General features: G+C 41.5%; 2 protein-coding genes across 3 annotated transcripts in view; both read right to left on the bottom strand.

Annotated features, from left to right (window-relative positions):
* Nucleotides 1–99: 99 nt before the first annotated feature.
* On the bottom strand, nucleotides 100–16,968 carry CPB2 (carboxypeptidase B2). The gene is made up of 11 exons (XM_082757629.1): nucleotides 16,845–16,968; nucleotides 13,220–13,295; nucleotides 10,558–10,682; nucleotides 10,359–10,467; nucleotides 9,687–9,788; nucleotides 9,032–9,136; nucleotides 7,053–7,169; nucleotides 5,998–6,088; nucleotides 2,440–2,642; nucleotides 481–565; nucleotides 100–347 (listed from the first exon to the last, which is right to left on the bottom strand). Exons 1-11 carry the CDS (start codon nucleotides 16,913–16,915, stop codon nucleotides 163–165), a joined length of 1,269 nt encoding a protein of 422 aa, XP_082613755.1. The 5' UTR covers nucleotides 16,916–16,968; the 3' UTR covers nucleotides 100–162.
* Nucleotides 16,969–26,121: 9,153 nt separating this feature from the next.
* LCP1 (lymphocyte cytosolic protein 1) overlaps nucleotides 26,122–27,891 on the bottom strand; it is a 45,886-nt gene continuing 44,116 nt past the window's right edge. For both annotated transcript variants that reach the window (XM_082783988.1, XM_082783987.1), the window contains exon 16: nucleotides 26,122–27,549. In XM_082783988.1, coding sequence (XP_082640114.1) covers nucleotides 27,417–27,549 — 133 coding nt within the window. In that variant the 3' untranslated portion in view covers nucleotides 26,122–27,416. The remainder of the gene's footprint in view (nucleotides 27,550–27,891) is intronic.

Raw genomic sequence — 27,891 nt, 5'->3', positions numbered from 1 at the left:
TGTGGAAATATGGTAAAATAAGCTTGAGGTATTCCAAAATGAAGTGTATGGGGTGTCGCTATTCCTTTTTCTCCTATATAAAAATACTTTTAGTAAAGCAGCAGTCTTTTTATTGTTATATGACCTAACTAAATATAGCCATTATATAAATTATATAAAACTTTACAAATTTTGAAGAACATGCTGCGCAATCTCTTTGACAGCAGAAAGTGCTTCTAAGCAAGTTGGCTGAATTTCTTCAGGAGGAAGCAAAAATCCGTAAGTTCCTGTGTCCCGAAGCTCAATGGTAAAAGAGTATTTAATTCCAAGATCATAAGCCCAGTCATCTGAACCTCCAGGAGCTAAATCTACACAAGGAAGGGAAAAAAAAAAGGTAAGTTACTTGAAACCATAGCTTCAATTTTCTGTCCAAAAGCTGTGTCCTGAAGATAACAAGCATATGCTATCATGCTTGTTGTTGTAATAAAAAGTCATACTTACAAATTGTTCGTGCACCAGTACCAAGTCTATAAATGGAATTTGTTGTTCTTTTTATAGCTTTAGCTGCTTTCTTTGCCAGACTTTCCTGAAATTAGCAAAACATTATTAGCTTTGAAGCTTTGTGATAATTGTTAATATATATTCAGTTAAGATTTATTTACGTCCTGCTCTGGATCTCGTATTAGTTAAATATGCATATAAAAGGCTCTAAAAAACCAAACAAACAAACAAATATTAAAAAGCAACAGTATGGTTAAAACTTTCAGTGTAAGCCCATGCTACAGATTCCATTTCTGTTGTATCTAGATAAAAAATATAGATGGGACCTATATATTCCCACTTGTCTCATATTTTTCCTTTTTTTTTGCCACAGTATTTAAATAGTGATTCATGTACTATTGACTAAAACCAGCAGCACATGATTTGCATTGAGGAAATTCTACTCTTAAGCCACATAGAGGACTGAAGGCCCAGAATTAGTGCATTTCCTTCTGCTCTACAGTCACAAATACATTTTTTAATGCAGGCAAATAAAATACTTTGTTTCAGTAAATTAAACAGTAACCAAGACAGCATAAGAACATATGCTGTTTGGGATTATTTTGTTCTATATTTACATTACTGACTTTTTTTTTTTTTATTTCTTCTGAACACACTGGCACTGGTTACCAATGGAAACACTACATTGGACTGTTTTTTTGTTTTTTGTCAAAGTAAGATGCTTCCAATGCATTGCATGTGCACTTTTTACAGTATTCCTATCTATAGAACATGAAGATTAAAAAAAACGTATACGTTAAGTGACCTGGGAGATGCATAAGGTTAAAAAGCAGTGAAAATGACAGCGGTAAGTGTGGATTGTTGCCAGTATATGCAAATGTCAATCCTCTATCTTTCTAAACTCTCTTACTGTTTGTCACTATGTAAGGATTCATGTGACACATGAAATGATGTGTGTACCTCAGACATGTGCTGTCTTCCCATATGGCAAATCCCAGAGCGTGAAAATCAGATTTATGGTTCCCCTTTACACAATTTTCTGCTCCTTCCTTAGTGCTGTGCAGGAGCCATTGTTTCAAATAAAAGAATGTGTTGCCTCTGCACTTGGAGCCTAGGAACACCCAAAGTGGGCTATGAAGTGTAGGAGAGGGAATTCCTTGTTCCAAGGAGCTTGAAGACTTTACATTAAAAAATAAAAATAAAATAAAATAAAATAAAAATAAAAATACTAAGCTATGCACCTAATTTTATAGCTTAATTATTTTGTTTTTAAAAATCCCATTTTAGCCTGGATCTCCTTTCCAGATCCAGGAAACTCAAAGTTTTCCAGTTACTGGGGAAAAGCACTGGCTACTTTTTCTATTTTGTGCTCTGCCTGTCTTCTAGAAGAGTTTTTACCATGTGGTCTGGTGGCTCAAGGATCTAAAATTCTGCCTAAGCAGGGTATGGTATCCATCCTACCATTAGAACCATTTTAAGATAAGTATCCCTCACAAAATACCTTTAATAAAAATAACAAGTATCCACCAGAACACCTCATTGCTTTGGTATGTAGAGGGTATTTTTCAGAGTTACACAACCGAGTACTTCCATATAACATAGTCATGTAAGATTATGTGCATGCAAACCACACGACTTCATTATGAATTTACCCAAATGTCCTTTCCAGTTGTCCAAAGAACTGACACTCCACTCTTTTACCAACAGCTTCAAAGTATCAGGGATTGATGATGTGCTATCAGTCAGGGATAAATATTTTATTTTTTCCAGTCTCCAAAAGTAGCTGGCTGGTTTGCACACTGCTAGACCAGCCCAGACCTCTGTCAGTTCTTAAGAGGAGAAATTTCACTTCCAATTTCTTGATCTTCAGAATATTGTGACTCCCTTATTACAAGCATAACCAAGCAGAGTAAGAAGTTCTGAAATAAACGTGAAACTTAAGGAAGCAGGAAGACTTACCAGCTCATCATGGTCTTTGCTTTTCTTCGTGGTGTAAGAATATGGGAACAATACCAACTGGGAGTAAGAGTGCATTGTTATGTATGCTTTAATGATGTCTTTGTGATCTCTGATAAAGCGAGCCACTGCTTTAACCTCAGGTTCAGACTCTGGATAGGGTCCACAGTATATCTCATAGCAATCATTGGGAGATGCTCCTTTACCTGCAACAAAAGGGCACACAGTGTTACTCCTTGAGTTCTTCCCTTTACTCCATAAGTTCTTCCCTTCTGCACTCTTGTTCATCTAATGAAAGAATAGAGTATGGTGCCAATATGCAAGAAACAGTGGACCCTGCCATACTGTGGAAAGAACTCTAATTCATGCAAAGATCAGTGCAAGCCTCCTCAGATTTTTCACCTACTATACTCCCGGAGGAAAGAAAAAAAAAAAAAAAAAAGTAAATATTAAGGAAAAAATAAATCAAAGACTGGATAAAAAGTCTTAGAGGAGAAGATGAAAGTGCTCCCATTTCTACAAATAAATCAAGAACAAGCTTGTGAGATCCCTTCTTGAAATCTAGAAGTACTACAGGGAAGAGATTCCTAATTCTAAGGGCATGTTTGATCTCGGGGAGAAAGCCAACTATTGATTGCAAGTTGAAAGAACACAAATAAATTGAAAGTAGTGTATCAGATTTTTAAGAATGAGGAAAAGTATACATTGGAACAAACTAACAAGAAGACATCTAGGGTTCACCATTTTGGGTATCTTGACAAGAAGATCAAATTAGTTTCTGGAAGCAACCAGGATATTTATTGTTAAATGTTAACTCCTTGTGTTTTAATAAATTTTGAAAAAATTTCCCTTTGCTACAATCTGATTTTTAAATAAGTATCTTATCCTCAAGTCTTTATCCTTAAATCTTATGCAGGAATAAAGCTCATTCAGTACTTTAAAATGCAAAAGTCTTTCACTGGGCACAGGGACGCTTTAACAAATGTCCATCTTCCAGAAATCAATAATGCCAATGCATCTGCAGAGAAAAATCAACACTAGTGATTATCATATGATACAGGCACAAAGCTGTGTCAGGGGAGGGTCGGGCTGGGTGTTAGGAAAAGGTTCTTCACCCAGAGGGTGACTGGGCACTGGGACAGGCTCCCCAGGGCAGTGGTCACAGCACTGAGCCTACTGAAGTTCAAAAATACACCTCAATACAAGTGTATTTGGGTAAAATGTAATTGTGATAGACAAAAGGGAAATGGCATCTGTGTGAAATCATGCAAAAATGACCAAATCATTACGTTAAGTTTTACGCTATTCTGTTTTGTGCAGACATGAGTAACTGCCTAAGGAAGAAAGCAATGAAGGATTTGTTTGCTGGCAATATTGGATGATTGTTCTGTCTACTTTCCTAAATTCTTAGTTGTACTGAGAACAGCCAACTGAGAAAATAGTACAGAAAACACAGAGAAATACTTAAGTCCAAGTCCTAGTCAATTTTAGTTCCACAGAGGAAATTCCAGGTTAGATCATTGCTCTTAATGGAGTAAATCTGAGCTTCATTAGTATAAAAGAAAACCATATTGTATCAGCTCATTAAGTAGTGCTTTTTGCTCTTCCTAAAAATAGTGAGAGGTGTTTTCCTGTTCCTAAGGTTGTTTCTGAACAGACAATGGAGGAAGTACAGTTCTAATTAAATGCATAGATATAAAACCTGGAATTTTGCCATGATGCTAAGTGTATTTGAAAGCAAGTCTGAAGCTAATGAAAGTCTGAGCATTTTGCATAATGACAACAGCTCTTCTCTGTTTAAAAATTTGTGAGTAAAGACTAAATTACAGGTACCTGTGAATTTGTGGTCATTTCCCATGAACTCAGTTGTGTTACGGTATTCAACTAATACAGCTAAAAATAGTTAAAACATTACTATAAAGTGATAAAACTCCAGTTTAGCTCTTCTAAGGATCCTGCTGAACTCCTGGCACTTTGCACAGCCACAGCAATAATGGAGATCCTACAGTTATTATGTTCTGGATAAAATCTGTTCAACCACTGCTATCAATTGCCACACAAAGGTATATCTGTTCCTCTATAAACAGCATTTTTATGCTAATTAGGAAAAACATGACTGTTTTTCAGCATGCTACTGAGTGTGCCACTAAAAGGAATAGAAACCTAGGGAGATCCTTACAGTCTTTAAGGTTTTCTACTTAGATAATCCTTACAGTTACTTAAGACCTTGTAAGCATGTGGCTTTGGTGCTTAGATTCATCTGTGCAGATTTTTCTCTCCAATGTACCTGCAAGGTGCTGTGGCTTCTCTCCTCTGTGTTTTCATCCATGTCTAAGAGACAATCGTAGTATGTCTGAAAATAGTATGACTGTTTCCCTTGTTACTGAGGTAAAACACTCAGGGTTGTCCTGTAAAAATATGTACAGATTGCCCAAAGACTCCTTTAGTGAAGAAGCACATTTTAAGCTGTGTTTTTCTCCTCTTTTTAAAGTAGAATCACTTCTCTGCTTCAGAAGTTGTTGACCACCAAAGGTGTTTGCCAAGTTAAACACACTATATAACCTTTCCCTGAAACTCGTATGTGTATCACATAGGTTATTTTTGCTGTTATTTCTCCATACTTTCCTCAGACCTCTCCTCTTGGAATATTTATAGTGAATATCACTTTTAAACATATGTATTTGGTCCCAAACTTCACATTTTTGTGCCTGAAAAAATGCATGTTTTTCTCCATGGTAAAGAAACATCTTAATTGCCAGTTTAGCAGTGGACTAACAAACCTGTTAGTGTAAAGGATATGCCCCGAATGCCAGTTTGGGATACCTGACTTCACTGTTAAAAGTGCCTTTTCCTCTCGTAGAAGAGAAACCCTGCATAGAAAGGGATTGAATGCTATTCCCCTCTTGAGTTTAAAGATCAGAGCAATTGCCATGTTTAAGGCACTTTCATCAGGTCTCTCCAAACGTGTCTCATTACTTTGCTGAAAGTCATGCAGGACATTAGTGCCACTGCTGAGTGAGGCCAGACTTGATCTATGGGGTTTTCGGAGAGCTGTTCTGCAGAATATTAAAAACCTATCAAGTACTAAAGTGCCCATGGGTAAGTAAAGGTGATATAGCCTTGGCAACAAATGCTGAGAGCCAAGAAATTTTGGTCATTTAAGCATTGCTGAAGGATGACTGAGGTGACCCCGTTCATACAGTGCCCTGGGTACTCCACTGGGTGGTGCGGTAGGCTTTGGGTGACATGGCAAGAGCCACCTCATCCCCCTGTCCTCCTTCTCCCCCACAGCCAGGCGTGTTGTAGTGTGATGCAAGGGACAGGGTCCAGGGTCCTGGCCCCCCTCTCTCTTGTCATCATGCTGGGAAGAGGTTAGTCCCTGGTTCAACATCTTGGGAGTCCTGGGTCCCAAAAATAGGTATCTCAAGTTGGGGAAGTGTTGACAGGTTTGTAAACGTGCTTAGGTGCGTTTAGGTCTTTGTATGAAAATGTTTTCAAAGCTGAGAATTTTACAGGCTGAAACTGAGACAGGGGTACAAGGCAAAGGAAACGGTGTCATACCACACCACTGCGCGTCAAAATTCCTGTTCATGTCAGTACCGATGCACCTGTTGTTACCGTGCTGTGAGCGGCTCTTTCTCCACAGCCGATTCTGTGAAAGGAGACACGTAAAGCATGTTCAGGGAAAAAATCTGAGAAAAATGATGGCAGCATCTCACCTGTTAGTTAAATGTGACTTCCCACTTGTATCTCTACAGGTTACATGCCAGTGAAGAGGTAAAAGACCACGGAACATTATAAAACCACAGTCTGATTGCCAGTGAGGCTGGATGATAAATGGAAGTGTTGGAGAGGATGAAAAGTGCTCTGATTTCAACGGATTTGGACCAAGGAAGGGGAGGAGAAGTCACACTGTTTAGCCAGGTGTGTGAGTTTACAAATCCAAATCTAATCCTTCAGTAGACATCTTTAGCAGCATGTGTAAAGTTGGAAATTTGATGTATGTGTGTAGCTATCCAAATATAAGCTAAACTGGACGGAAGATCTGAAATGGAAGAACTTATTTTTTAATCTTTTAACGTTTTAAGTGTAGGGCCTAAACATGAAAAAAGCGACAAACCAACAAACAAAAAACACTCAGCGACTCAGAGTTCCTAACTGATAAATAAAATCCTGGACTAAAGATACCTGTTGTACCTCCCTTTATCTGAAACAAAATGTGCTCAGAGAACTGGGCTATCGTGCAGGAGGGAGGAGTGGATTGTTGGCTGTGGTCTATTTGATGCAGTGTGCTATTCAGTTTGTGCTGGCTTTGCAACCTTGCAAAGGCATTCCCGGAGAGCTGGAAGCTTTGCCATCCCAGAATGAGATTTAGTTGTTTCTAAATGCGTTTCCAGCAGCTTGGAAGACACAAAGGTACCATGGGTCAAATACCAATTAGTTGCAGTCTCTGTTGTGGTTTAAATTGGGCAGAGATGCAGAAACTGTAAGCACAGATTAAGGGCTTGGGGCATGCGGTTCCAGGATGGAAATTATGCCCTGGACATGCACAACAATAATTTCCATAAACAGCATGTCAGTACGTTGCACAGTCTGTCAAAAAAATCTGTACGTACAGAGGGATGGCTCCACGTGTACTCGTAGCCATCCACATTTATCACAGGCATGACGTAGAAATCAAAATGCTCCAGCAGTGTCGTCATGGTCTGATCTCTCTCACGCGTATTGATTGCCTGTAAAACACAGGAAAAACTTATTAAAGGCATTTGTAACAAAGGTTTTGTTACCTTCCTAGGACGGCAACTGAAGGCCCATGTAAAATAATCACGCAATTATCGCACCGGTCTACCTCCTGATGGAGGCGTATCACATCACAGAAACTGCTAAATAGCCAAAGAGCGGTTTAGTCAGAGTGGCAGGGAGAGGAGAAGAACCAAGCTGATACAGTCAGTGAGATACGCTGCAGTCTTTGAGCTTTAGCAGGTGGCCATGAGATAGAGTTGAAGCTTATTTGTCTGAAGGCTTAAGCTTTTGCTGCTTGTACAAATGGTAGGAACTCTTCTCCCACCCAAAATACCAGCAAGGGAGCATCAAATAAAGCAAGCACAAAAATAACAAATCACATTTTGAGTGGCTGCTGTACATAACATTATTTCTGCTGGTTTCATTATAAGTTCAGTGCATTTGTATGCAAGGAGCCAGCAAGAGCTACATTGCTAATTTGGCCTCACCGCCTATTCTGAAGGCTTTAGTGATACCTAACCTGGTTGTTGGTCTACCACACAGGGATAAATTTTAACCTGGATAAGTGGTTTTGTTCTATTGGAGTAGATTAAGTCCTTAATCATATCTTTTTTCCTTTTTTTTTTTTTTTTTTTTTTTTTTTTTTCCTCTTTATACCTTTTTTAAAGCACTTTCTTTCATTTTAAATCCTTCCCAGTTTTCCTCAGGCAATGTGCTTTGACTTAAATGAGAAATGTCAATCTTCCTACAATCTAACAACAAAACTAAATGATAAAGAGTGGAAACATTATAAAGAATGCCTTGTATTTTTAAGAGAGATCTACTGAATTTAGTGTGTGCGCAGACCTGTATTAATATCCATTTTTAAAATGTTACTTCACAAACTCATATAGAAATAAAATCTGGATTTAAAGCATGTAAATTAGATCAAGGGGATGGAGAAGCTAAATGTTTAGCTTGTTACTTCTGAAAAAATGCTGCAGGGACTTGTCACCGGCAAACTGACAGCGTAGCTGGTAATTATTTGGAGCAGCATGAAAAGGGCAAATGCATTTCTCTCCAAGGGAACCTTGAAGGCTGGGATTATCAATGGGTCATAAGGTACATTCGCTGTGTCTGTCCCAAACTCCTGCAATCTCCTTTAAAATGTTATAGTCATCGAGGCATTACAGTTGTGGCTGAGGACAGAAATAAATGTATTTCTTCTTTTTATTATCATCATCATCATCAGGATTTAGTGATATCCTGGACAAACCATAACTCATGTTTTAAGAACACCTCTATGCTGATGCTCTGGCTACAGTGCTGATGATTTTGAAGTCTCAGTCTCATCTAGTTTATTTTTATTGTGAACTTGGCTTTTGTGAAAGGTGTCCTTTGATCTACTCCAGGCAGTGCCAGTTGGAGTAGTATGGATATGAGCCACCATGCACTACATGACACAGAGCCAGCATCACTCCTTGGATCCATGAGGCAATATAGACAAAGCTCTGGCAGATTACCTAATACTTGCTTTTCATAGCATGTCTTCTCCATCCCTCACCATTCCATATCTTTAAAAGTCTCTGTTGAGTCTCCACTTTGAAATGCGTACTTGAGAATATATCTGAACTCTTTTGCATTTAAGCCATGTATCTTTCTCTCTCTCACACAGACTTACCTCCATCTACTGACATGCACACACACACTCACTGCTCCATGTACATCTCGGGGAAAATCCTGAGCTGGCGTTGTGGAAGTAGATGGATTAAGACATTACAGAGCTTAGAATGCAATTGGGAAGAGAAGGTAAATGGCAGCAAGATAGTTTGCTTTGCTTTGAAAACAGTAGCCAAGTATGATATCTACTCACATGGCCTATGAACCACAGGCAGAAGGCAGGAGAAATCCATTCTCTAGCATGGATACCACAGTCAATCCATATTGCACTTTTGGGATTTCCCTGCCCTTTAGAAAGCTGACAAAACAAAACAAAATGTTAAAATCACTATTTTAAAGAATATCACATAAAGGTGAAAGTGAGCAGGGTAACTAAGATGTAAAAAGAAGCCCCTGTGATGTAGGGAGTGTTTAGACTGACTGTGGGCCGGGTTGCTGCTCTCATTTATGTTCACATATGGTCAGAGGGCCATATTCATATCCATACTGCTAACATAACAACCAAGACTGCACTAGGCCTTGATTCCAAGACATCCGATCACAAGCTCCGCAGGGCAACAGACCAGCAGAGGAAGGTTATCTCCCGTGCCAGTATTTCATGCCTTTGGATGATGGCCTAGATGTGGTGACTTTTTTGTGACCCAACAAGGAACCTAACATGGTCAAATGCCTTTGTCAAACGTAATGGCACCATATCAGAAGAACTTAGGAAACTTCTAAAAAAGACAAACATTTACACATTGTTGAAATATGCATTTAAGTATAGATTTAAGAAAGTGTTTTGGTCAAAACCCGTCACTTGCTCGCATTAGTACCTGGAAAGATTTCTCAGTAAGTCAAAGCCATACCTTCAAAACATAAAGTGGTCGTTTTTCATATGATGATCCAATATGTATTTTCTCAAGTAGGTCAGAATGGACTTGCGCTACGTCTTCTATCCAATAATATATCTGCAAAGATGAAGTAGAGCAGTTTGTAAAAGGACCTTCTCCCTACAGTTTTCCCATGTTCCTAAAAGTAGTCTGGACCTGACATCATTCTTTTTCCCAAATTCCCACCTCTTCATCTGACTGGAAAAAAAAACACACCACCACCACCACTGAAAAAACCCTAGCAATTCAGAACACTGGCCAATTTCCAGGCTGACTTCTCTTGAGCCAAGTGATGAGACATAGTCACAACACCGTCTAGGTATAGCCTTGAAACTCCTCTTTAGTTTTATTTAGTTAAAATATTATTCACTTCATGTTTGAAATATTTATGTGGTGCTTTACTGCTGCATTTCAGTTCTGAGCAGGCTGCTTTTGAATGCTGGTTTGCGGTAATGTGTGTATAATAGGTTTTGTCTGGTGCTTCATTCCTTCTCTATAAAGGCATTACACTAATTACAGCTCTCAGTGGTTGAACAATACAATGATAATTATTTACCTGGTGATGGTTTCTTTTCCCTGTCTCTATTCTCAACCATGAGGTCTTTCACCCCTTACACAAATCTACAGAGTATTACAACAACACCTTACTTCTTTCAGAGAGTGGTAGGTTTGATAGTACGATGAAGAGCTGCGTGGGTTCATTGTGTCATTGATAGTCTGCTTCTCGATAAGTCCTTGAACATCTCCCATCAAAATTCTGAAAAACAAAGAAAGGGCACAAACTCCTGACAGACAGTGTTGCCAATCAAGTTTACTGAAATATTCATGACAAGAAATAAATACGTACCTGTGCTGTATTCTCAGTTTTTTTAAATTAGCTTTTGTGCTGTTTATGCTGGATGCAGCGACATAGAAATGGACTTCCATGTTCTTCTTGATGTATTCAACCACAACAGGTTGCAAGAGGATGACCTGCAAAATTTCCAGGAACATTTAATCTTCCCCCCCCCACCCTTTTTTTTTTTTCTTTTTTACCAAGGAAAGAAAAATATATATATATTCTTATTAACATTTTGTAAGCACTTTGAAAATTATCAAAGCATACATTTTCAATTTAAGAGATCACTCATAAGAAGCAGTTTAATGTGTGTTGTGTTATAACATTCTGCTACTGCTGGAAATGAAATGTGTGTATTTAAGGAATGTTTATAATGACTTCTGCACATAAATCCATAAATCAAGAACAAAGACAGGAACATAACCTTTATTGAGATAGTATTTCTAGTATAATAGATATGTTTAGCCAGTTATTATGTTACATGTTTTCAAGTCTGCTGAGAGTTATTTTCCCTGAGGGTATTTGGAGAATTAATGAAGATCAGACCAGTCTTTGTAGCTATTGTGTTCACTGATTACTTTGATCAGGGAGGAAATAAATGCCAGAAGGGGTTTGACTATAAGTCAAGATGAAGCAGCAATACAGAGATTAGAAATGGGAAGAAAATAAGAAAATGAGATTCTTCTTGGCAAAATTAAATCTTGTACAATAATAAAATCAGAAGCCAACATATTCAATAGCAGAGTGAAATTTTAGAAGCAGTAATAGCAAAAGACCTAGGAGTGACAGCAAGCAGAAAATTAGGCATGAATTTACAATGTGGAAAAGGTCAACATAATTCTTGGATGCATTTTTAAAGAGATGCAGCATGGAGTCACTAGACACCGGACTTATTTTACTCCTTTCTGGTGCAATTGCACCAAGAATATTATGTTTCACTTAGGGCACCAAGACACTTAGGGCACCAAGATGTGTTTCCAGACACACATCAGCTCTCAACTGTTTACCTCACTCATTTCTCAGGGAGAACACATTTGAAAAAACATACAGAAAACCCTTCCATGCTTTCAATCAAGACTTTGGAACAGTAAATGGCAAAAGATTTGGGCCCCATGTGCTATACAAATGACTGAGCTGGTCTCGGTGTAGCAATCTCAGGCATTACTGGCAGGGTGGTGCCATCATGTATCTCAGCATTGCTTGGAAAAAGCATCCAAGAAGCAAACCAGATGCTTAGCTCACCAGCACCGATTTCCTTGGGGCCTTGGCTAGCCTGATGTCTTTGCTCACATACAACAGTTCAGATTTAGTTTCTTGTTGATGTAGGCATTCTTTGAATTGGGAATAATTAAAACTAAGGAACTCTAGGTTGGGGGTAAATGGGAAACTTTCATAATGCATGTGGTTATTAGTCTCTTTACCCATCATCAGCAAGGGTCAATACTACCCCAGGGACAGCTACAAAAGACTGTTATTAGCATTTCTGCATCTGGGTCTTCTGCTGAATGCTACGTGCAACACGTGTGATGTACAGATAGTGTTTCCTTTGTTTTGGATGTTTGGTTTCCAACTTTTGCAGGAGTAACACCTATAATTAGCCTGATGATTTGTTGTGTAAGATGCTAATAATCAGTTGTTTCATTTTTTTTTTCTCTTTTGGCTAGATTTTAACCATGAATATTTGCTGGGAGGTGCCGTTTGTGTCTTTCATTTTCCTGTTCTTTTTCTCTCTGTCTTTCCCCCTCTCTTCATGGCTTCTTGGGGCTCCTGTGTGCAAGCAAATGAAGAATAACAGAGGTGAGGAGAAGATGGAGGAATGGAGATCTATTTTAGTACAGCAAAGGAGATGAATATGTGAGTTGACCTGTGGAGGTGGAAAAGAGTAAAGAAAGGTATCAAGGTTTATGTGAACTGGAAGGAAGAATAAGAAACTAGGAGGGCCAGCAGGAGACAGGTAAGAATTTGGGTGGACATAGCATTAATAGGAGCTAAGAAAGACAGAGAAAGACTTGGCACAGGCACCATTACAATCTCCAGTCATCTGAGACACATCCTCAGTCATCCTGTAAATATGTTGGCTGAGGGAATGGTTGCACCTCTTGATGCAGAGTGTTGGCTTGAAATAGTGAGGGTGCGATTGGTGAAATGCTTTTGAAGAGGAAGAGATGCCTCATTTTAATTAAATGCTCTCTTCTTAAATGACACAGTAAATTAATAATAATAAAAAGTATTGCATAACAGATTTTTTTCCCATCTAAATGCTGCTTTAATAAAAATACCACTTTATATTGTAAATCCAGCCCTGATCTTTAAAGCTGTGCAAGTCATATAGGTCAAGATTGCATTGGCTTGAAGCACTAAGTTTCCCTATCAAATATGTTTTCTGCTTACTGTGCTCTACCAGTTTTGTGGTGTCTTATATACAAAATCAATTACAGAAATCTGAGCTCCGATATAATAACGTTATGGAGTAGAGGTCTCATCATGTAAATTAGGGGGACGCAGAGTGATAAATGCCAAGTATTTGTTGAGTTGCTTCAGTAGGACAAAAGAATGAAAGTGGGATAAATCTTTCTACTAGTGGGGGAAAAAAGTAGTGCACTCATTTATTTATTTTTTTATTGTGGAAGAATTTGGCCTAGAGATGAGAGAGCCACAGGGAACCATTTACCTCGGTGGTGTTCAGTAAATTCTGAAGAGCTTCAACCTGTTCATCAGTTTGTGGGCAAGCCCACAAAACCTCATCCCTGAAAAACAAGGGTATTTAGGTGAAGCACAGGTACTTGAAACTGGAGCCTAACTAGAGAAGCAGCCGTGACCTTCCTCTTCTTCCCTGACTTGGCCATCCAGAAGTCAAAGAAGATTCAACAGTGAAGATGCTGAGCTCAATTCCAGCCCCTTCTGCTGCCAATCAACCAAATATATGCAAGAGCTGGGTGGCTGGTGCAGGGCTTTGGTAGCTAGCATCCACTGCTGTACTCCAAGATTGCTCCTGGGAGCTGGCACCAGCACCACAGCTCTCAGTCCCAGCTGATCCAGAGTGCAGCAGGATGGCTGTAAAACCAGCCCAGACCAAGAAGATAGCTCTGCTGTTCTCCTGATATCAACCACTCTTCAGCAGAGACATGAACCCTCCCATCTTGCTGCAGGAGCCCAGCAAAACTTTTGGTAGATGTGCAGAGACCACTGCTATCACCATTCCTACTTCAGTCCAGTTTTCCTGATCTACTTTTTCTCCATCTGCCACTTACCCCTGGTTTCAGGTGCTCTATACCACTGTCCTCCTTACTATTTGCCCAGTAATTAATATTTCCCCTTCTACTTGAAACCCAGTGGTCCAGACTCACTGTAGAGAGAGATGGCCCTTCCCATCTACTCCATGCCTGACTCCAACATCGGTGACAGAAGAGAAATTCACGCACAGGTTGGCAAGAATTAGAGAAGAACCATCCCTGAGGGTGTTCAAGGAAAGGCTGGACCTGGCACTTAGGGACATGGTTTAGTGGGTGATGGTGGTAGGGGGATGGTTGGACCAGATGATCTTGGAGGTCTCTTCCAACCTTAATGATTCTAGGATTTAGAGTTTTCCACCCCTGTGCCAGTGCGGACCAGTTGTGATAGAAGCACATAATTTGCAAATGAGAGGGGAGAAGTACTTATCCCTCTGAAGAGATCTTTATCATCTGAATGCTGCCTTAAGAAAAATACCGCTTTACATGGTAAATCCACCCCTGATCTTCAGTGCCCTGCAAGCCATGTAGTTCAACACTGCATAGAATAGATATTTAAAGTAATTCATGCGTAGAATGCAGAGGGAGGAGACTCAGAGGAATGTCAAGCCCTTATTTCCATTTTCTGGGTTGGGGTGGCTCTCATCCCGTCAGTCATTTGGCATACAGTGGTGGCAGTGCATAAAAGAGGCACTAACTCCCCACCAGCCCTATCTGAAGAGATGTTTCTGAAAAGAAAACAGGCAGGGCTCTCAAAACAAGCATTTTCAAGCTGTGTAATGTGATTGCCACAAGTCATTGTTGTGACTGATTTCAAGCGGAGACGCGACAGTGTCTGGCAACCAGGTGATTCATCTTTTCTACTTTTAGCCAAGCTCCACGCAATCACTGCTGCTTCTCATGCAGAACCAACAGCATGCCAGCCTTATTTTTGCCTCTGCCATCATTTGATGGAGCATCAGAAAGCAATCAGGGCCAGGCAGGGCTGGCACTTGGCCTTCTTTTTTAGACAAGTGCATGCCAGAGCTTGTGTTGAGGGCTATTTTAAAAATGAATTTGCCCTCTTATATCTGGGAGAGACTTTTCACAGGGGAGATCAGAAAAGGGCTGTTGCATGTGGTTTCATCCTACAATTGCCATGGCCTGACATGGCAGAGGGTGCTGTAACGAGGAGGTTGGTGTGTACCTCTGTCCCACTGTTTGTTGCATAAATAGTTCAGGTGAGTGTGGTTCGTGGCAGACAGCTGGAGGCTAGCAGCAAATACTCATAGCTCTCATTCACAGGATATGAATACACCAACCAAGTTAATCCCAGTTCAGCCCCTGCCCTAATAGTGTTTAACATGGGGGTATTAGCAGCTGGAATTGGGGTCAGTGGACTTCTTGATTCCTCCATTTCAGTTTGACATTATACCCTCTAAATATATGATATCCTTTGTTACACTATTATACTCTCAATAAATTATATCCTCTTAATAAAGAAACGAGCACTGTGAGGATTCAGCAGAACCTGAGGTATTTTAGATCTGTGTGCTAAATCAGAATTGATTGCATCCTAAATATACACATTTCTCTCCACTGGCTGTATAGGAAGATGAGGATGACTTGGTCATACACAGCATTATGAAGAAAGCCCATATAGTCAGATGAATCCCTGCCAGGATTCAGAGGGCCTGGCCACCATCTCACAAACAGATATAAATCAGTGCCAGTTCTGTTCAGGCATCACTGTGCCTTCCCCCTCCTCTCTGTTGCATTTCTCAATCACCACAAATGCTGTCAGCATTGCTTATCACAGCAGCCCTTGAAACAAGGGCTCAGCATGGATGTGTCTCCATGAACTCACAGCCTGGCTTCATTCAAACCTTGCATGCTCTTCTGGAGTACTGTCTCCAGAAGAGAAGCCTCCCTACTTTGTCTCCAGCTGGAAGCCTTCCTCTGGCTCTCAGCAGGTAGGATCACACGTGCTACTTGTTTTGCCTCATGCTTTCCAGTGGGAAATGCCATATTCTTCTGTAAGGGTCAGATATTCAGTGTTTTATTTAAATGTTAAATAAATGGACCTCCAAGCAGCACAGAACAATATTGCTGAATTCACCTACAAGCTTATTTAACTGTCCCCCTACTTCGAACCCCACACCCTTGTAGCAATCCACAACAAAATATGATTGCAATGTGAAACAGAGAAGAACGATCCTGTTTTTAAGGCATAAACTCAAGAAGCATTGACCTGTCACAGTCCTGCTACTGACTAGGGGTGCAGAGTAACAGAGGGCCCTGAGACCCAATTCACTGTTACTTGTGTAGGAATTTGGGTTCTGGGAGCAGGCTGTGTTTAATCACGGTTCCTCTAGCTTGTTCTGCTTGCTTAATATCCCCACATGAGGGGCTTATCTTTTTAGTTCTACCTATTAAAACATTGAAGGTTTTAAAGCCAGCTGCCCATATAGAAAATAAAAGCACTTTGGCTGTCTTCCTCTCTGACATATGTTCTCATGTTTTAACAAAGCATTTGGTTGCAGGGTATTTCTGAAGTTTATCGATAGGTAACAATAAAGCTGCTTCTGAAACACTGTACAAATACAAAATGGTTATTCAAAAATGATTTATGATTGGAGAAACAATCATAAAAGCTGCTTTAGAAAGAAAAACAGATTGTTAGCACTTTCTGAAATGGTTTCTCTTTCTACCTCAAGAAGTAATTCATTTAAGGTCTTGTTTTAAGGCAGACGAAGCAAATTATTTTTTCCCATTAAGTTTCAGAATGCCCTTTATTGGCATTCGAAAGCACTGAATGAACAGAATTGATTTGCACTTAGACTGAAAAGAATAGTTTTAATATGATTAAAAACATAGGATTTATGGATGCAAAGAAGACTTAGAATAATTTCATTTCCTCCACCATCTATATATTAAATTGAACCACAGACCCAATTACAAGAGCAATAAATAAATGTCAGCCTTTGCCAAATGTTTTCCTACGCACCTTGGAGTTACTTTACCTCAACATTTTCCCTGTCCCACTCACCACATGCCGAGAGCCCGGTAGCCACAGGAGGTATTTACCTTGGATGAGTGAAGACATGCTTCTCTTGAATCCAGCTGAATAGGGTAAAAAGGAGCAAGTAAAACTTCATCTTCACGGCATCCACAATGAAACCCACTGCAATTGGAAAGCCCAGGGTTCAAGACCCACATTATTGATTTCAAAAATGTTATTTAAAGAGTGGTTAAAATTTAATGCTGCCTCTCACCTCAGCCCCAAGCTGGCGGTGGCTGAGTCAATATGACAGAAGTCTCTGGGCTGGTTCTGCTCATATTGAGGTCAGCCAGCACAGAAAGGATAAGGTACATTTTGGACATTCTCATATTGACAAGTCACTTTGTCATTTGAGCCTTTGTTTTATTTCCTTGTGGCTATGAACCACAGACAGAAGAAAGAACACCAAGCACGATGGTTTTGTGACCCTGACACATTTACAGAGGTCCAGCAGTGTGCTCTGCATTCAGTACTCCTACAGCACATCACAGCTGAGCATGAAGCTGGTTTCAAGAGTGGCAATGAGGTTGTGAAGTCCAAATGGAAGAATCCTAAGCAGAAAAGATCCTTTGGCTGGTATTTGCTAGAGAGAGAACAAGGAGCAAGTGAGATGGATGCCTTCTTGCTATGGAGAGCGGTTCCTCTGGTTCCAGATGGAGCACCTTGACTGGGCCTCCATCTCCCACTGTTGGTCTCTACCTCTTTGGTTATCACTTGATCCATCCAAGGATTTCAGATTGCTTATGTTGCTCCACATCCTCTTCTCTGTGACATTCTGACATCCAGTTTGTGCTTTCCACATGCCGCATTTTTCCAAGGAAAAGTACCACTGACTCTTCACCTCATTATTATTAATTTTTGCAAGCCTCAAGATTTGTCTCCCAAGTTTCTGTGTGTGGTTGTGCAGACAGGACATGCCAAAAGCTGAATGAACTGGACACATCCATGCTGTCTGATTTAAAATGTTCTTCAGGTGAATGGTGCCCAGCAAGGTAGCATGGTTTTGTTCCAGAGGGTTTTCTTTCCAGGAGAGGACCAGGGAGTGAATCCACACACATCCAGTGGGGACAACAGGGAGCCAAGACCTGGGACTGAATGGGGGAACTAAATTATTTGACACTGTAGCTTAAGGTTATAGCTGTACAACTGGATTAAAAAATGCCTAGGACCAATCCCCTGAGCCAAGGCTAGGTAAGACAGACTAGGTTGCATCCACCAGCAACCTCTCAAACAGCTCTGGAGTGGTCCAGATCAGAAACAGTGCTCCAGTTAGGCAGGCAACTGGGGCTTCAGAGCTCAAAATCAGTCCTGGCTTTCTTAGATAGGAGGGAAGATATGTGCTAAAAAGTCAGACAGCTAAGTTTTAGATGGCTGAAGTCAGGAGAGGTGAATATCTCTGTGAAAATACACAAGCACCAAAAATCTCCAAACTGGAAATATTGGGTTAAGCACAAACTGGGCACCAAAGTGAAACTAAAAAAAAAAAAAAAAAAGACTCACAGGAAGCTAAACCGCTGGCACCTTACCTAGATTTTGCAGTTCCTCCTTTATCTTTTCTAGATGTTGTTCAAACAAACACGAAGTTCGGTAAGTCACACAGGCTGTTTCTGGCACGGGAAGTGGGCAGTGCTCTGCCACTGTGGTTGATTTTTAAACTGATGGCTCAGATGTGCTTCCTTCACATAGGGAAAAAGAAGGTGCCAGCAGAGGACAAAACGTAGGAGACAAAACTTGACCATCCGGTCGTGCTTGCATCTGGAAATGTCTGATGCACAGATGCAAATTTAAAGAAAAATTGAATCTACAGAGATAGGTATAGCAGAAGAAATTGAAAGAAAGAAAAAAAAAAAAAAGATGGAGTGGAGTTGCTGGTAACAAAGGAAAGAGAAGAATCATTTTCATCCTAAAATGTTATTTAAGCTGGAAAAGGAAATACTTTCCCATATCTTCCTGAGAAGAAAATTCTGGACAAATGGTAGACATCAGACATGATTGTATGTTGGTTGCTTCTCTTATGCAATGGATGTTGGAGGAAAATAAAGGCACTAGCTGAAACCCTGAGAGGACAAACCCAAGTCCTGTGATGGTTCAAGCACCCCATAGGCTGAAATGCAGAGAACCTAAAGGTATATGAGAGTTAAAAGAATAACAAATGGGTGATGTGACTGACAGAGATGGCAGAGGTGTATACCCACCACTCTTGCTTGGCTGAAAGCCTCTGAAGTGTTTTGGCTCAAGGTAGGACACAAAAAAAATGAGTTTCAAACGTGCTGGATGTTGCTTATTTGGATCATTTTGGCTTATTTTTCCTTCCTTTAGTATGTAAACAACACAGAAAATACCCTTCCCCGCTTGTGCAGCCTGCCTCAGCACCAAGGACATGTGCAAAGCCAGCGTCACTGATCATTGGCCTTGGGTCATTAAATGGCAGCTCCATACCCACCACAATCCCCTGCTCTGTGCCAGCAGCACCCCCCAAGAACAGCACCCATCCTGCTCAGCTCTGGGTGCCTAAAATGAGGCTCCTGGCCAACAGCAAGCACCTCCATGAAGCGGGCTGATTTTCGTAAGCACGGAGGCTGCCATCACAAGGACATCTACAGCGTGCGACGTGCATTTCACACACAAAGACAATTTCTGTGACAGTTCAATCTCTGAGTGAATTCCTTCCAGGATTTCCTCTCCTGATACAATCTATTTATACCATGGTGCTGAGGTTTGCTTTAATGAGAGACCACCTATATTGATTACCCCCAAAGACTTGTCAGCTGCTGACAGAACCTAAGTATAAAAAACTACCGACATAACAGAGAGAGATGGGGATGTATTTAAGCACCAGACTTAAACACCAACTTCCTTGCTTTTTCCCAGCTGTTAGGGGTTATAATTTGTCCTTTGACTTCTGTCGACATTCCCTCCATCTGCTCCTCTCATCCACGTAGGAGGTGAGAGTCAATGCAGGCTGCCTTGCGCTGCTTTCATAGGCACTGCAGAGAAATGGGATTGTTTCAGGAGCAATTCATCCAACCTGCTGTGGACATCTCAATCAGAGGGTAATGAAATGCCTGATCCTGTTCTTTCATGGAGAGTGGAGCTGGAGTGACTTGCTTGGGGATAGGAAGGTGGATTTGTTCCTGTGAATCTTATTGATTCTGTCTCCCTCCCTCTGCTTGGACACTTTGGGTGCTCGTTATGGACAGGATCTATCTCCTGTGTTCCAGGCTACATAAATAAAGATATACTTGCTCTACCTACAACAGTAATTTTTTTTTTCTTAACCTTCAAGAATTACTGAGAATCTGGAAAGTATTTCCCAGCTAGGCTGGGAAGAAAAAATGTGGTCGTGAAAAACACCGTGAAGGGCAATTATAAAAAGAATTGGGCTGGTCAAAACATTTCATTTTGATAATTTCACCTCTTTGATTTTGATTCAATTTCAAAGCTTTTAAATAGTTTTATTGGAAACTAATTCACATTTCTGGACATGTTTTTTTAAGACCTAGAGGAAAAAAGATAGGATGTAGACCTGGATTAACTATTGCTACTACACTGAGGAGACACTGCACTGAGCAAACCACAGGCCATGCAACCACAAGCCTTGCAGTAAAGGGGAGAGTTTGATCTGTGCTGATTTCTGTTAACTTTTAGAGTAGCCCTGGGACATGCACAGCCTTTTATTTAAAAAGGGATGATCAGGCCCTAATTTTTAGAGCAGATAATTAACAAAATAGTCTCTTAGTTTCTTTGTTCAATACTACTGCTATGGGAATTAGGACTAGCAGTACATAAAGCCTCCTGGTGCCATTATTATATTGCTTTTTGAAGTATAATCACACTTTAAAGGCAATTCTAATGAGATATTTCCACTCCTTTGGCTGAACCTGCTGTCTCTCCCCTCCCTCTCTCACATGTCATATCCACATCCTTTGGACGTTGCATTGGTGTTGCACCTCATACAGAGCAGGCACTGGTTTGTTTTGTTTTTGTGGTGCTTTAAGATGTTAGTGCTAAAAAATGTGGCAGCAGAAGAGGCCGGGCACCCATGTTTTGAGATGGTCTCAGGCAGATATGACTAAGACATCTCCAATGACTCCTGTTAGCAGCAGCCTTGGCTTCCAGCAGCCAGGTGCCACAAGGTTCCCTCTGAGCTTAGCCAGGACCGAAGCATGGCTGCCTTCTTTGATCCCTGGACTTGCACAGTGCCCAGCAGCAAGGCTTTAAATAATGAGGCTCATCCTGCCTGGAGATTCTCAGGTCTGAGTTCTGTGTTTCAGCACGTGCTGGAGCCCATGCTAAGTCTGTCGCTAATAGCAAACCTGTTAACAAGAACACAGATGGGGCAGGAGGAGGGGAGGTCGGCTTTTATCAGCAGTCACATCCCTCAGATCATTTTCCCTGTTCAGGATCATCATATTCTGCTCTAGTTTTGATCCTCCCAACTCCTCTTGTTTTCAGTTAATCAGTAACGAGTCCCTCCGGGGATGGGTAAGCACCCCCATGGGTCCATGTGCTGAAGCAGAACATGAAAGCCAAGTGAGTCCGTGCTCTTCTTCTTCTGGTTCTTTAAATCCAGGTTCAAGAGCAAAATTAATCTTCTGAAAAATATTTACAGGCTCTTGCCCTTTTTTAGGTGCATTATCACTATTGATGAGGCCAAAGGTAACTGGCTAGCATCCTTCTTACGTGAGGCAAAGGACAGCTAAAATCTAACTAAACTTTGATCCCTGATGCTTGCCACGCGGTGCAGCTGAGTGCCACTGCTCCTGAGCCACACGAGGATGCAATTAGTTGAACAGCTCTTTATTATGGATGCGGCAGAGCAGAATTAGAACTCAATTTACAAGTCTCCCTTTCAAAACCATTCAGCCGTTAAGGCCACATCATCTTTCAGTTTTCCGAGGCATATAATTGATAAATGATTTCTCCCTCCACACCTCAGCTCCTCATCTTTATTCATGAGCCAATTAATCTCCGTAGGACACTGTGATCATTTACATACATGGCCAATGTCACCAACCTCTGTCATTTCAGTCTGGAAACAATTTTACAGCCTGCGAAACCACCAGGATGGGAAATTGTGGGATATCTCTAAACTTCTATGCTTCTGGTATTTCTGCCTGATGTTACTCCCAAATATAAAAGTCAAACTCTACCTGTGTTAGAAAATGATGGGTTAACCTGGGAGAAAATGAATGTCTGAGCCCTGTGTGAGTGCTGCACAGGCAGCGCGTGTCTTCTAGATATGAGCAGAAACTGAAAACGTATGTTCACTTTGTGTGATCCTACACCTCAACCTACTTCATTCATTTTTATTCTTTCTTGGTTGTTTCTCTTTCCAGGCTCAGCGGAGGAGAAGATGCTGTAGTGTTTCGGCACCGCATTTTGTTTGTGGGCTGGGGAGGTGCGGATGTGTCAGTACTGGCTAAACGCTTTCTTCATGATCTCCAGTTCCCCAAGGGCTGTTATCAGCTTCCACCCAAACAGTATGTTCTCCAAGTGACTTGTGTTTCCTTACTGCCAGGAGATATTGATTGATTTGCCTGTATCTTAACAACCAGCACATGCAAAGCAAAGCACAGCTTTGTTAAACAAAGGATGTCAACGGGAGCGGCAGGAGCACCACGGGCAGAGTTTCTGAGCACTTGAGGAATGTGCCCCATGCACCACATGCAGAGCATGCTTTGGCTGAGGTGCAAGAGGATGCATGGACACACCTCTCCCCCTCTCTGTGTATGTGGATATACATACCAGGAATGCAAGTACTCCCGGAAAAGTTGTGTATTCAGCCTGTCACTGAGTGCATCAGCAGTGCTGATTGCTTTACTCTGCACTGCCTGAACTTACCCATTTTGTTTGCATGGCATCTAGCAGAGTTTAGAGGACTGGGCCCTTCCTTTGGGCCTTTGGAGGATGCCAGGACCAGCTTGAGGATGCTGGTGAAGAGAAATGGCATGGAACAAAACTCCTGCCTCATAGTCAGGCACTGGGACGGGTTACCGAGGGAGGTGGTGGAGTCACCGTCCCTGCGGGTGTTCAAGGAGAGGTTGGACGTGGTGCTTAGGGACATGGTTTATTAGTGACATTGGTGGTAGGGGGATGGTTGGACCAGATGATCTTGGAGGGCTCTTCCAACCTTAATGACTCTATGAGTCATTTCATTCATGCCTCTTGGCTGGTGTGGTTCCCGCCTTGGAGTGGCACATCCCAGTCCTGGCTGATGCTGAGCACCAGTATGCTCAAACAGGTCTATGCTGCAGGGACACTCATCAGTGTCCCAGTGTGTCCCCTCGCAGCTCCTAGGGCACCCCCAACACCCCCAGGAGCAGAACAGTCTTGGCTCTGTGCGAGCACTGCTCTGCAGCAACCAAAACATCGGTGGGTTATCAGCAGTGTTATCATCCAAAATCCCAAACACAGCATTGTGCGAGCCTCTGTGAAGAAAATTAACTCTATCCCAGCCAAAAACATGACACTCAGCAAGGCAAGGAAGTTTGTGACAGCACAGGGTCCCCTGAGCACTGTTCACAGACCCTGCAGTTAGCAGAACCTATATTCCCAGTATTTGGCCCCAGCAGTAGATTTGGGGAGTTTCTCACTAGAAAGAGGCATTTGTGTGTTCTGCAAAGCCTCATCACCACACGGGCAACCCTGCCCCATGTTGGTCTGGGAAGGGTCCTGACTGAAACACTACGGGGGCTCTGCAGCCACATTTCCCCAACAAGAAATGTAATTTGTCAGTGCAGCAAGCTGAGGAGGCAGGCCTGGTGGTGAAGGCCTACATATTTCCTCAGGGATCTTTATCACTTATCACTAATGTGGCTGGTTGAGACTTTCTCTGTCATGCTGCTTAACCACTGGACTCTTTCCCTGGCACCTGCTAGGAGATTTCCTGGGTGGATATGGGGGGGTTTCTCTCCATGCTTCGTGTGTTTGCAGATATTCCTCGCTGTGTTCCTTTAGATCCTTAACACGTGCACTAAATGAGTGCCTGCCCTGAGGGAGTGCAGTGCTTATATGCATGATCAGTTTTGCAGCTTTCTGCCTTTTACACAAATTTCAGGCATGTCTTTCCTGGTGAGCACATGGCCTATGGGATTTCAGGCACGTTTAGGCTTTGGACAATTTATTATGGCTCTGTGATGTACTTCTCAAGCAATAATAGCTTGCAACCTGGGAGGGAATTAGGTTTTCTGTAAGATGCTGTTGCCTTCAAAAAGTGAGCAGTGCCCAAAAAGTAAATAATATGCAATAAAGAAAATGCTTTCAAAATAGTTATTAGACTTTAGGACAACTAAGACTCGCAGCTGTGTGTCACTTCCTGAGCAGCAAAGGAACATCAGGAGAGCGATGTGATTTTCCCAGGAGTGGAAGAGGACTTACACTGACCACTGATCTGTGTAAAAAATATGAACAAAATGAGAATGTAATCAAAAGTTGGTCTTAATTCAGACTTGGCTTGCAGTAAGGTATGTAAAGTCCCCAGAAACCACCATAGTTAGGCAATGGTGGACACCAAGATCTGAAGTAGTGGCCAGGCCCGCAGCAGGCCTAAGCTGCCCTTGGCAGAAGGCGTGATGCCAGGCTGGGATTTCGGCTCATTCCCACCTCCAGAGGAAGCAGAAACATGACTTTATCTGTATAAGACCACAGAAGTCAGTCATATCGCTTGCTATCCCTCTTCTAAAGGTGGCCAGGAGGGATGATTTACAACAAGGTGTAAAATCCTCATCATGCGCATGATTATGCTCTATTACACTATGGGGGGATATTTCCTTCTGAGTCCATCTGGTGATGAGACCGTACCCTGAAGTATGTGATTGATTGCCCTCGTACTTTTTTTCTCCTAGTTAGTCTAACTGCTGATGCTTTACTTTTATTCATCTGAATATCTAAGCCCTTTTGAAGCTTTGAAAATTATGATTAATTGTGCAAGGAAAATCAATAATGGAAGTGCTTACAAAGCCAGCTTGATTTAGGAGTGAATCCCAAAGACAGCTGCTTTCTCTGAGAGTGATGGAAAAAGTTAGAGAAAAACAACAGCAAAAAAAAAATAAAATAAAAAATCCAGATCTCCTTTTTGTTTAGGGGTGATGTTTGTCATGGGATTAACTCTTCCAGGGTTGCTAGGAGCTTTATTACAGGCTAATATTACCAGTCCTTGAAAGCAAAACCTCAAGTTCATAAAAAAATAATATATATATATATATATAATAAAGGTTAAAAGTGAAAATGTTTATAGTCCTGTACCAGAATGCAAGTATTCCCACACCTTCAGGTCCATGAGAGCTTTATTTTTCACAGGAGACTCTAGAGATAGGGGTGAAGATCTGGTAAGGCATTTACTGGAGCATTCCTGCCAACAGATCTTGTTCTCTTTTTTGCACTGACAGGTGCTTGCGTTGTGCCTAGGGTTAAATATCCCATTTTTTTCTCCATTTCCCGAGAGATAGCATTTTTGGAGCTCACGAGTGCCAGTCTTCAAAACTCCAGATGAGTGACTGCCATCTCGTGGTTGGCTCTCCTTGCTGCACTGGTGTCAGGGCTCCGGCTGGTGCAGAGCTTCAGCTTGGGATGCAGATCACAGAATTTTGGAATCAGATGCAGATCACAGAATTTGGCACAGATACTGCCTCAAAACGCAGCCTGGGAAACAGGGGACCAGCAACAGAGAGGGCTCTGGGTCAGGCACCCAGCTCCGGTGCTGGGATACTGGGAGGAAAAGCAGCCCCCACCACAAAACACATTTTGAATAGCACGGTACAAGCCCTGGCCCTTCTCCTGAGCCAAAGCTAGAGCCAGACATCAACCTCTTGAAATCCTGCCTATGGGAAATGGGTGATGCATGAAAGCCTGTTCTCCCTGTCTGCCTGAGCAGGCTCCTCTAAAAATCCCCATAATTTCTCCCAAGTATCATTAGAAGAGAAACCAAATGGCATGTTTGCATTGCAGAATGTATAAAGAAGCAAAGTCTACTGGTTTATGAGAAAAGGTAGGGGAGGACAGGTATTGCAAATAAAAATTTTGTATTGCATACCAAATGGTACCAGACTATGGTACCGGCTCAGGCTGCAGGTCCGTCCAGCATTGTCACATCTTTGGCAGTATCTCAAGAGTGGCATGTGCAGAAATGGCCTAGAAAACCATTCTTCCCACTTCCCACAATCTGTGGTTTCAACAACAATATGTAAGATGTCCTCAGTGAGCCCACAGTGTTGTTTTCTAAATTTGTCCCACTTTCAGCTCTGTGATGCTCACTTTCCCATTAGCACACGCACTGCTAACAGCAAAGACCACACGTTTGGCTTTGTAGAACATTTTATTTAGAGAGACTTCTCACATCATTGGATATCAGTTCTTTATTAAGGCAATTCTGAATGGGCTAGAGGGGGGGAAGGAAACTGAGACTGTGTCAACAGGATCACATTAAGGCAAAATTCCCTCCTTCTGCGTTTCACCACAGTAAAATCCACATAAAGGCCAGGACAGAAAATGACTCATGCCATGGAAGAGGTTCAGTGCCATCATCCCACTATCCATGGATGGGGCTAGGTCCTCAACCGAGGTAGACTGCTCAGTTGGGGATCCTGGCCTTGGTTCAGGGAAGCATTTAATTTGTAATCACACATTTAAATGCTCTTCTGAATCAGGGCAACAGCCCTTTGAGTGCATGTCTGTACAGTTCATTGTTTAATTTTTACTCAGTACATAAATATATTTTTCTGTATCCCTTTGGTTAACTTCTTATCTCTGCTTTATTATTGCTACTAACTGAGTATACCCCCTTAGTTTCCCTAACATGGTTTTCATTTCTATCATGCTTTGCAGTCTGCTAACATTTTGAGTGTATTATGGCATAAAAGTGAATTAACCTTTGGAGAGCACTCCTTGTAAAGGCTCCAGAGTTCGGCTCTTCTTGGAGAACCAGGTTACTGTAAGGTTTGTCCCATGAACGGTAATGTACTCTGTGAGTAACACCAGTGATGGCAGAGGCAAAGCTTGCAGGGAAAGGTACTGCACACATCACATACCAGCAGCACACAGCAGACCCCAAACACTTTTCTCTTTCCACGAGCATTTCCTAAGAGGATTCTATCATTCAAAAAATATAGTCACTAATACTTGTATTGGTCAGGGAAATCCCTTTTGTAACCCCAGGTGCAAATTGAAGGAAAGTATGGCAGAAATACTGCCAGAAGCATGAAGACGTTTTCAGGCAGAAGCAGTATATAACATTTCATAATCCTAAAATCTGTCTGTACCTCCCGAGACAAAGATCTCCAGGTGACTTCTGACGGATAACCCTGGTATCTATTAACTGGAGGTTATGTACAGACCTCCTGGAAAACTCATTCAGGAATATGAAATGGTTATATCTAGCAAAGTGGAAAATAAGGCAAAGAAATCAAGCACATAGTACTGTTCAAACTAAAACATTTCCTGGATACAGGTGGATACACAAGTTTTGTATGATCTGGAACCACGTACAACATTCATGCCTTACAAGCATGAGCACCCTGCATATTTCCTTGATACAAAGAGCATCCAGTTTGAGGGAATCAAAAGGGTGAATACCAGGCATCAGTGCAAGTCTTTTGTGCTTAAACTGTCTTCATGCCTTTCCCCATAAGGCAAGCAAACACTGTCATGACCATTTTGGGTTTTACTTCAACCAGGTCTTCTGGAAGGGCATAGACTCTTGCTCCAATTTTTCTTGCCATAGAGATGGCATATCTGCATTGCAGGGGGAGAAAAAAAAAAAAAAAGTTAGTGCAGTAGCATTAATGTTAAGAAGTTCTTTGTTAAAAAGTTTTTTCATGATCAGTACCAGAGAGTGTTGGGAACTTTCTTACTGATTCACCAAAATTCAACTTTTATATAGGAACATATGAACCAGTTCATAAAGAACTACATTTTTAGTAAAAGACAGAGGAAGTTCCCTTATGGTTAGAGTACTGATTACTTGCAGCATTGGAGACTGCCAGTCAAACTCTGGGCTGAAACAAATTTAGTCTCCCATACCCTAAAAGTTTATTCTAATGAGGTTGGTCTTGCTTCCTCTCATTCTCTGCTGCT

Source organism: Aythya marila (assembly GCF_965140915.1).
Source record: "Aythya marila genome assembly, chromosome: 1".
Taxonomy (NCBI): domain Eukaryota; kingdom Metazoa; phylum Chordata; class Aves; order Anseriformes; family Anatidae; genus Aythya; species Aythya marila.
This window is presented reverse-complemented; position numbering and strand designations above follow the sequence as displayed.

Bases quoted from the DNA above. Each gene is read 5' to 3' on its own strand.
- CPB2 (XM_082757629.1), bottom strand. From the start codon at position 16,915: ATGAAGTTTTACTTGCTCCTTTTTACCCTATTCAGCTGGATTCAAGAG. The intron at 9,789-10,358 runs GTAAGGTGTTGT...TCATCTTTGCAG, and splicing joins CCTACCACTCTCTGAAAGAA to ATATATTATTGGATAGAAGA. The intron at 566-2,439 runs GTAAGTCTTCCT...TGCTAATTTCAG, and splicing joins GCAAAGACCATGATGAGCTG to GAAAGTCTGGCAAAGAAAGC.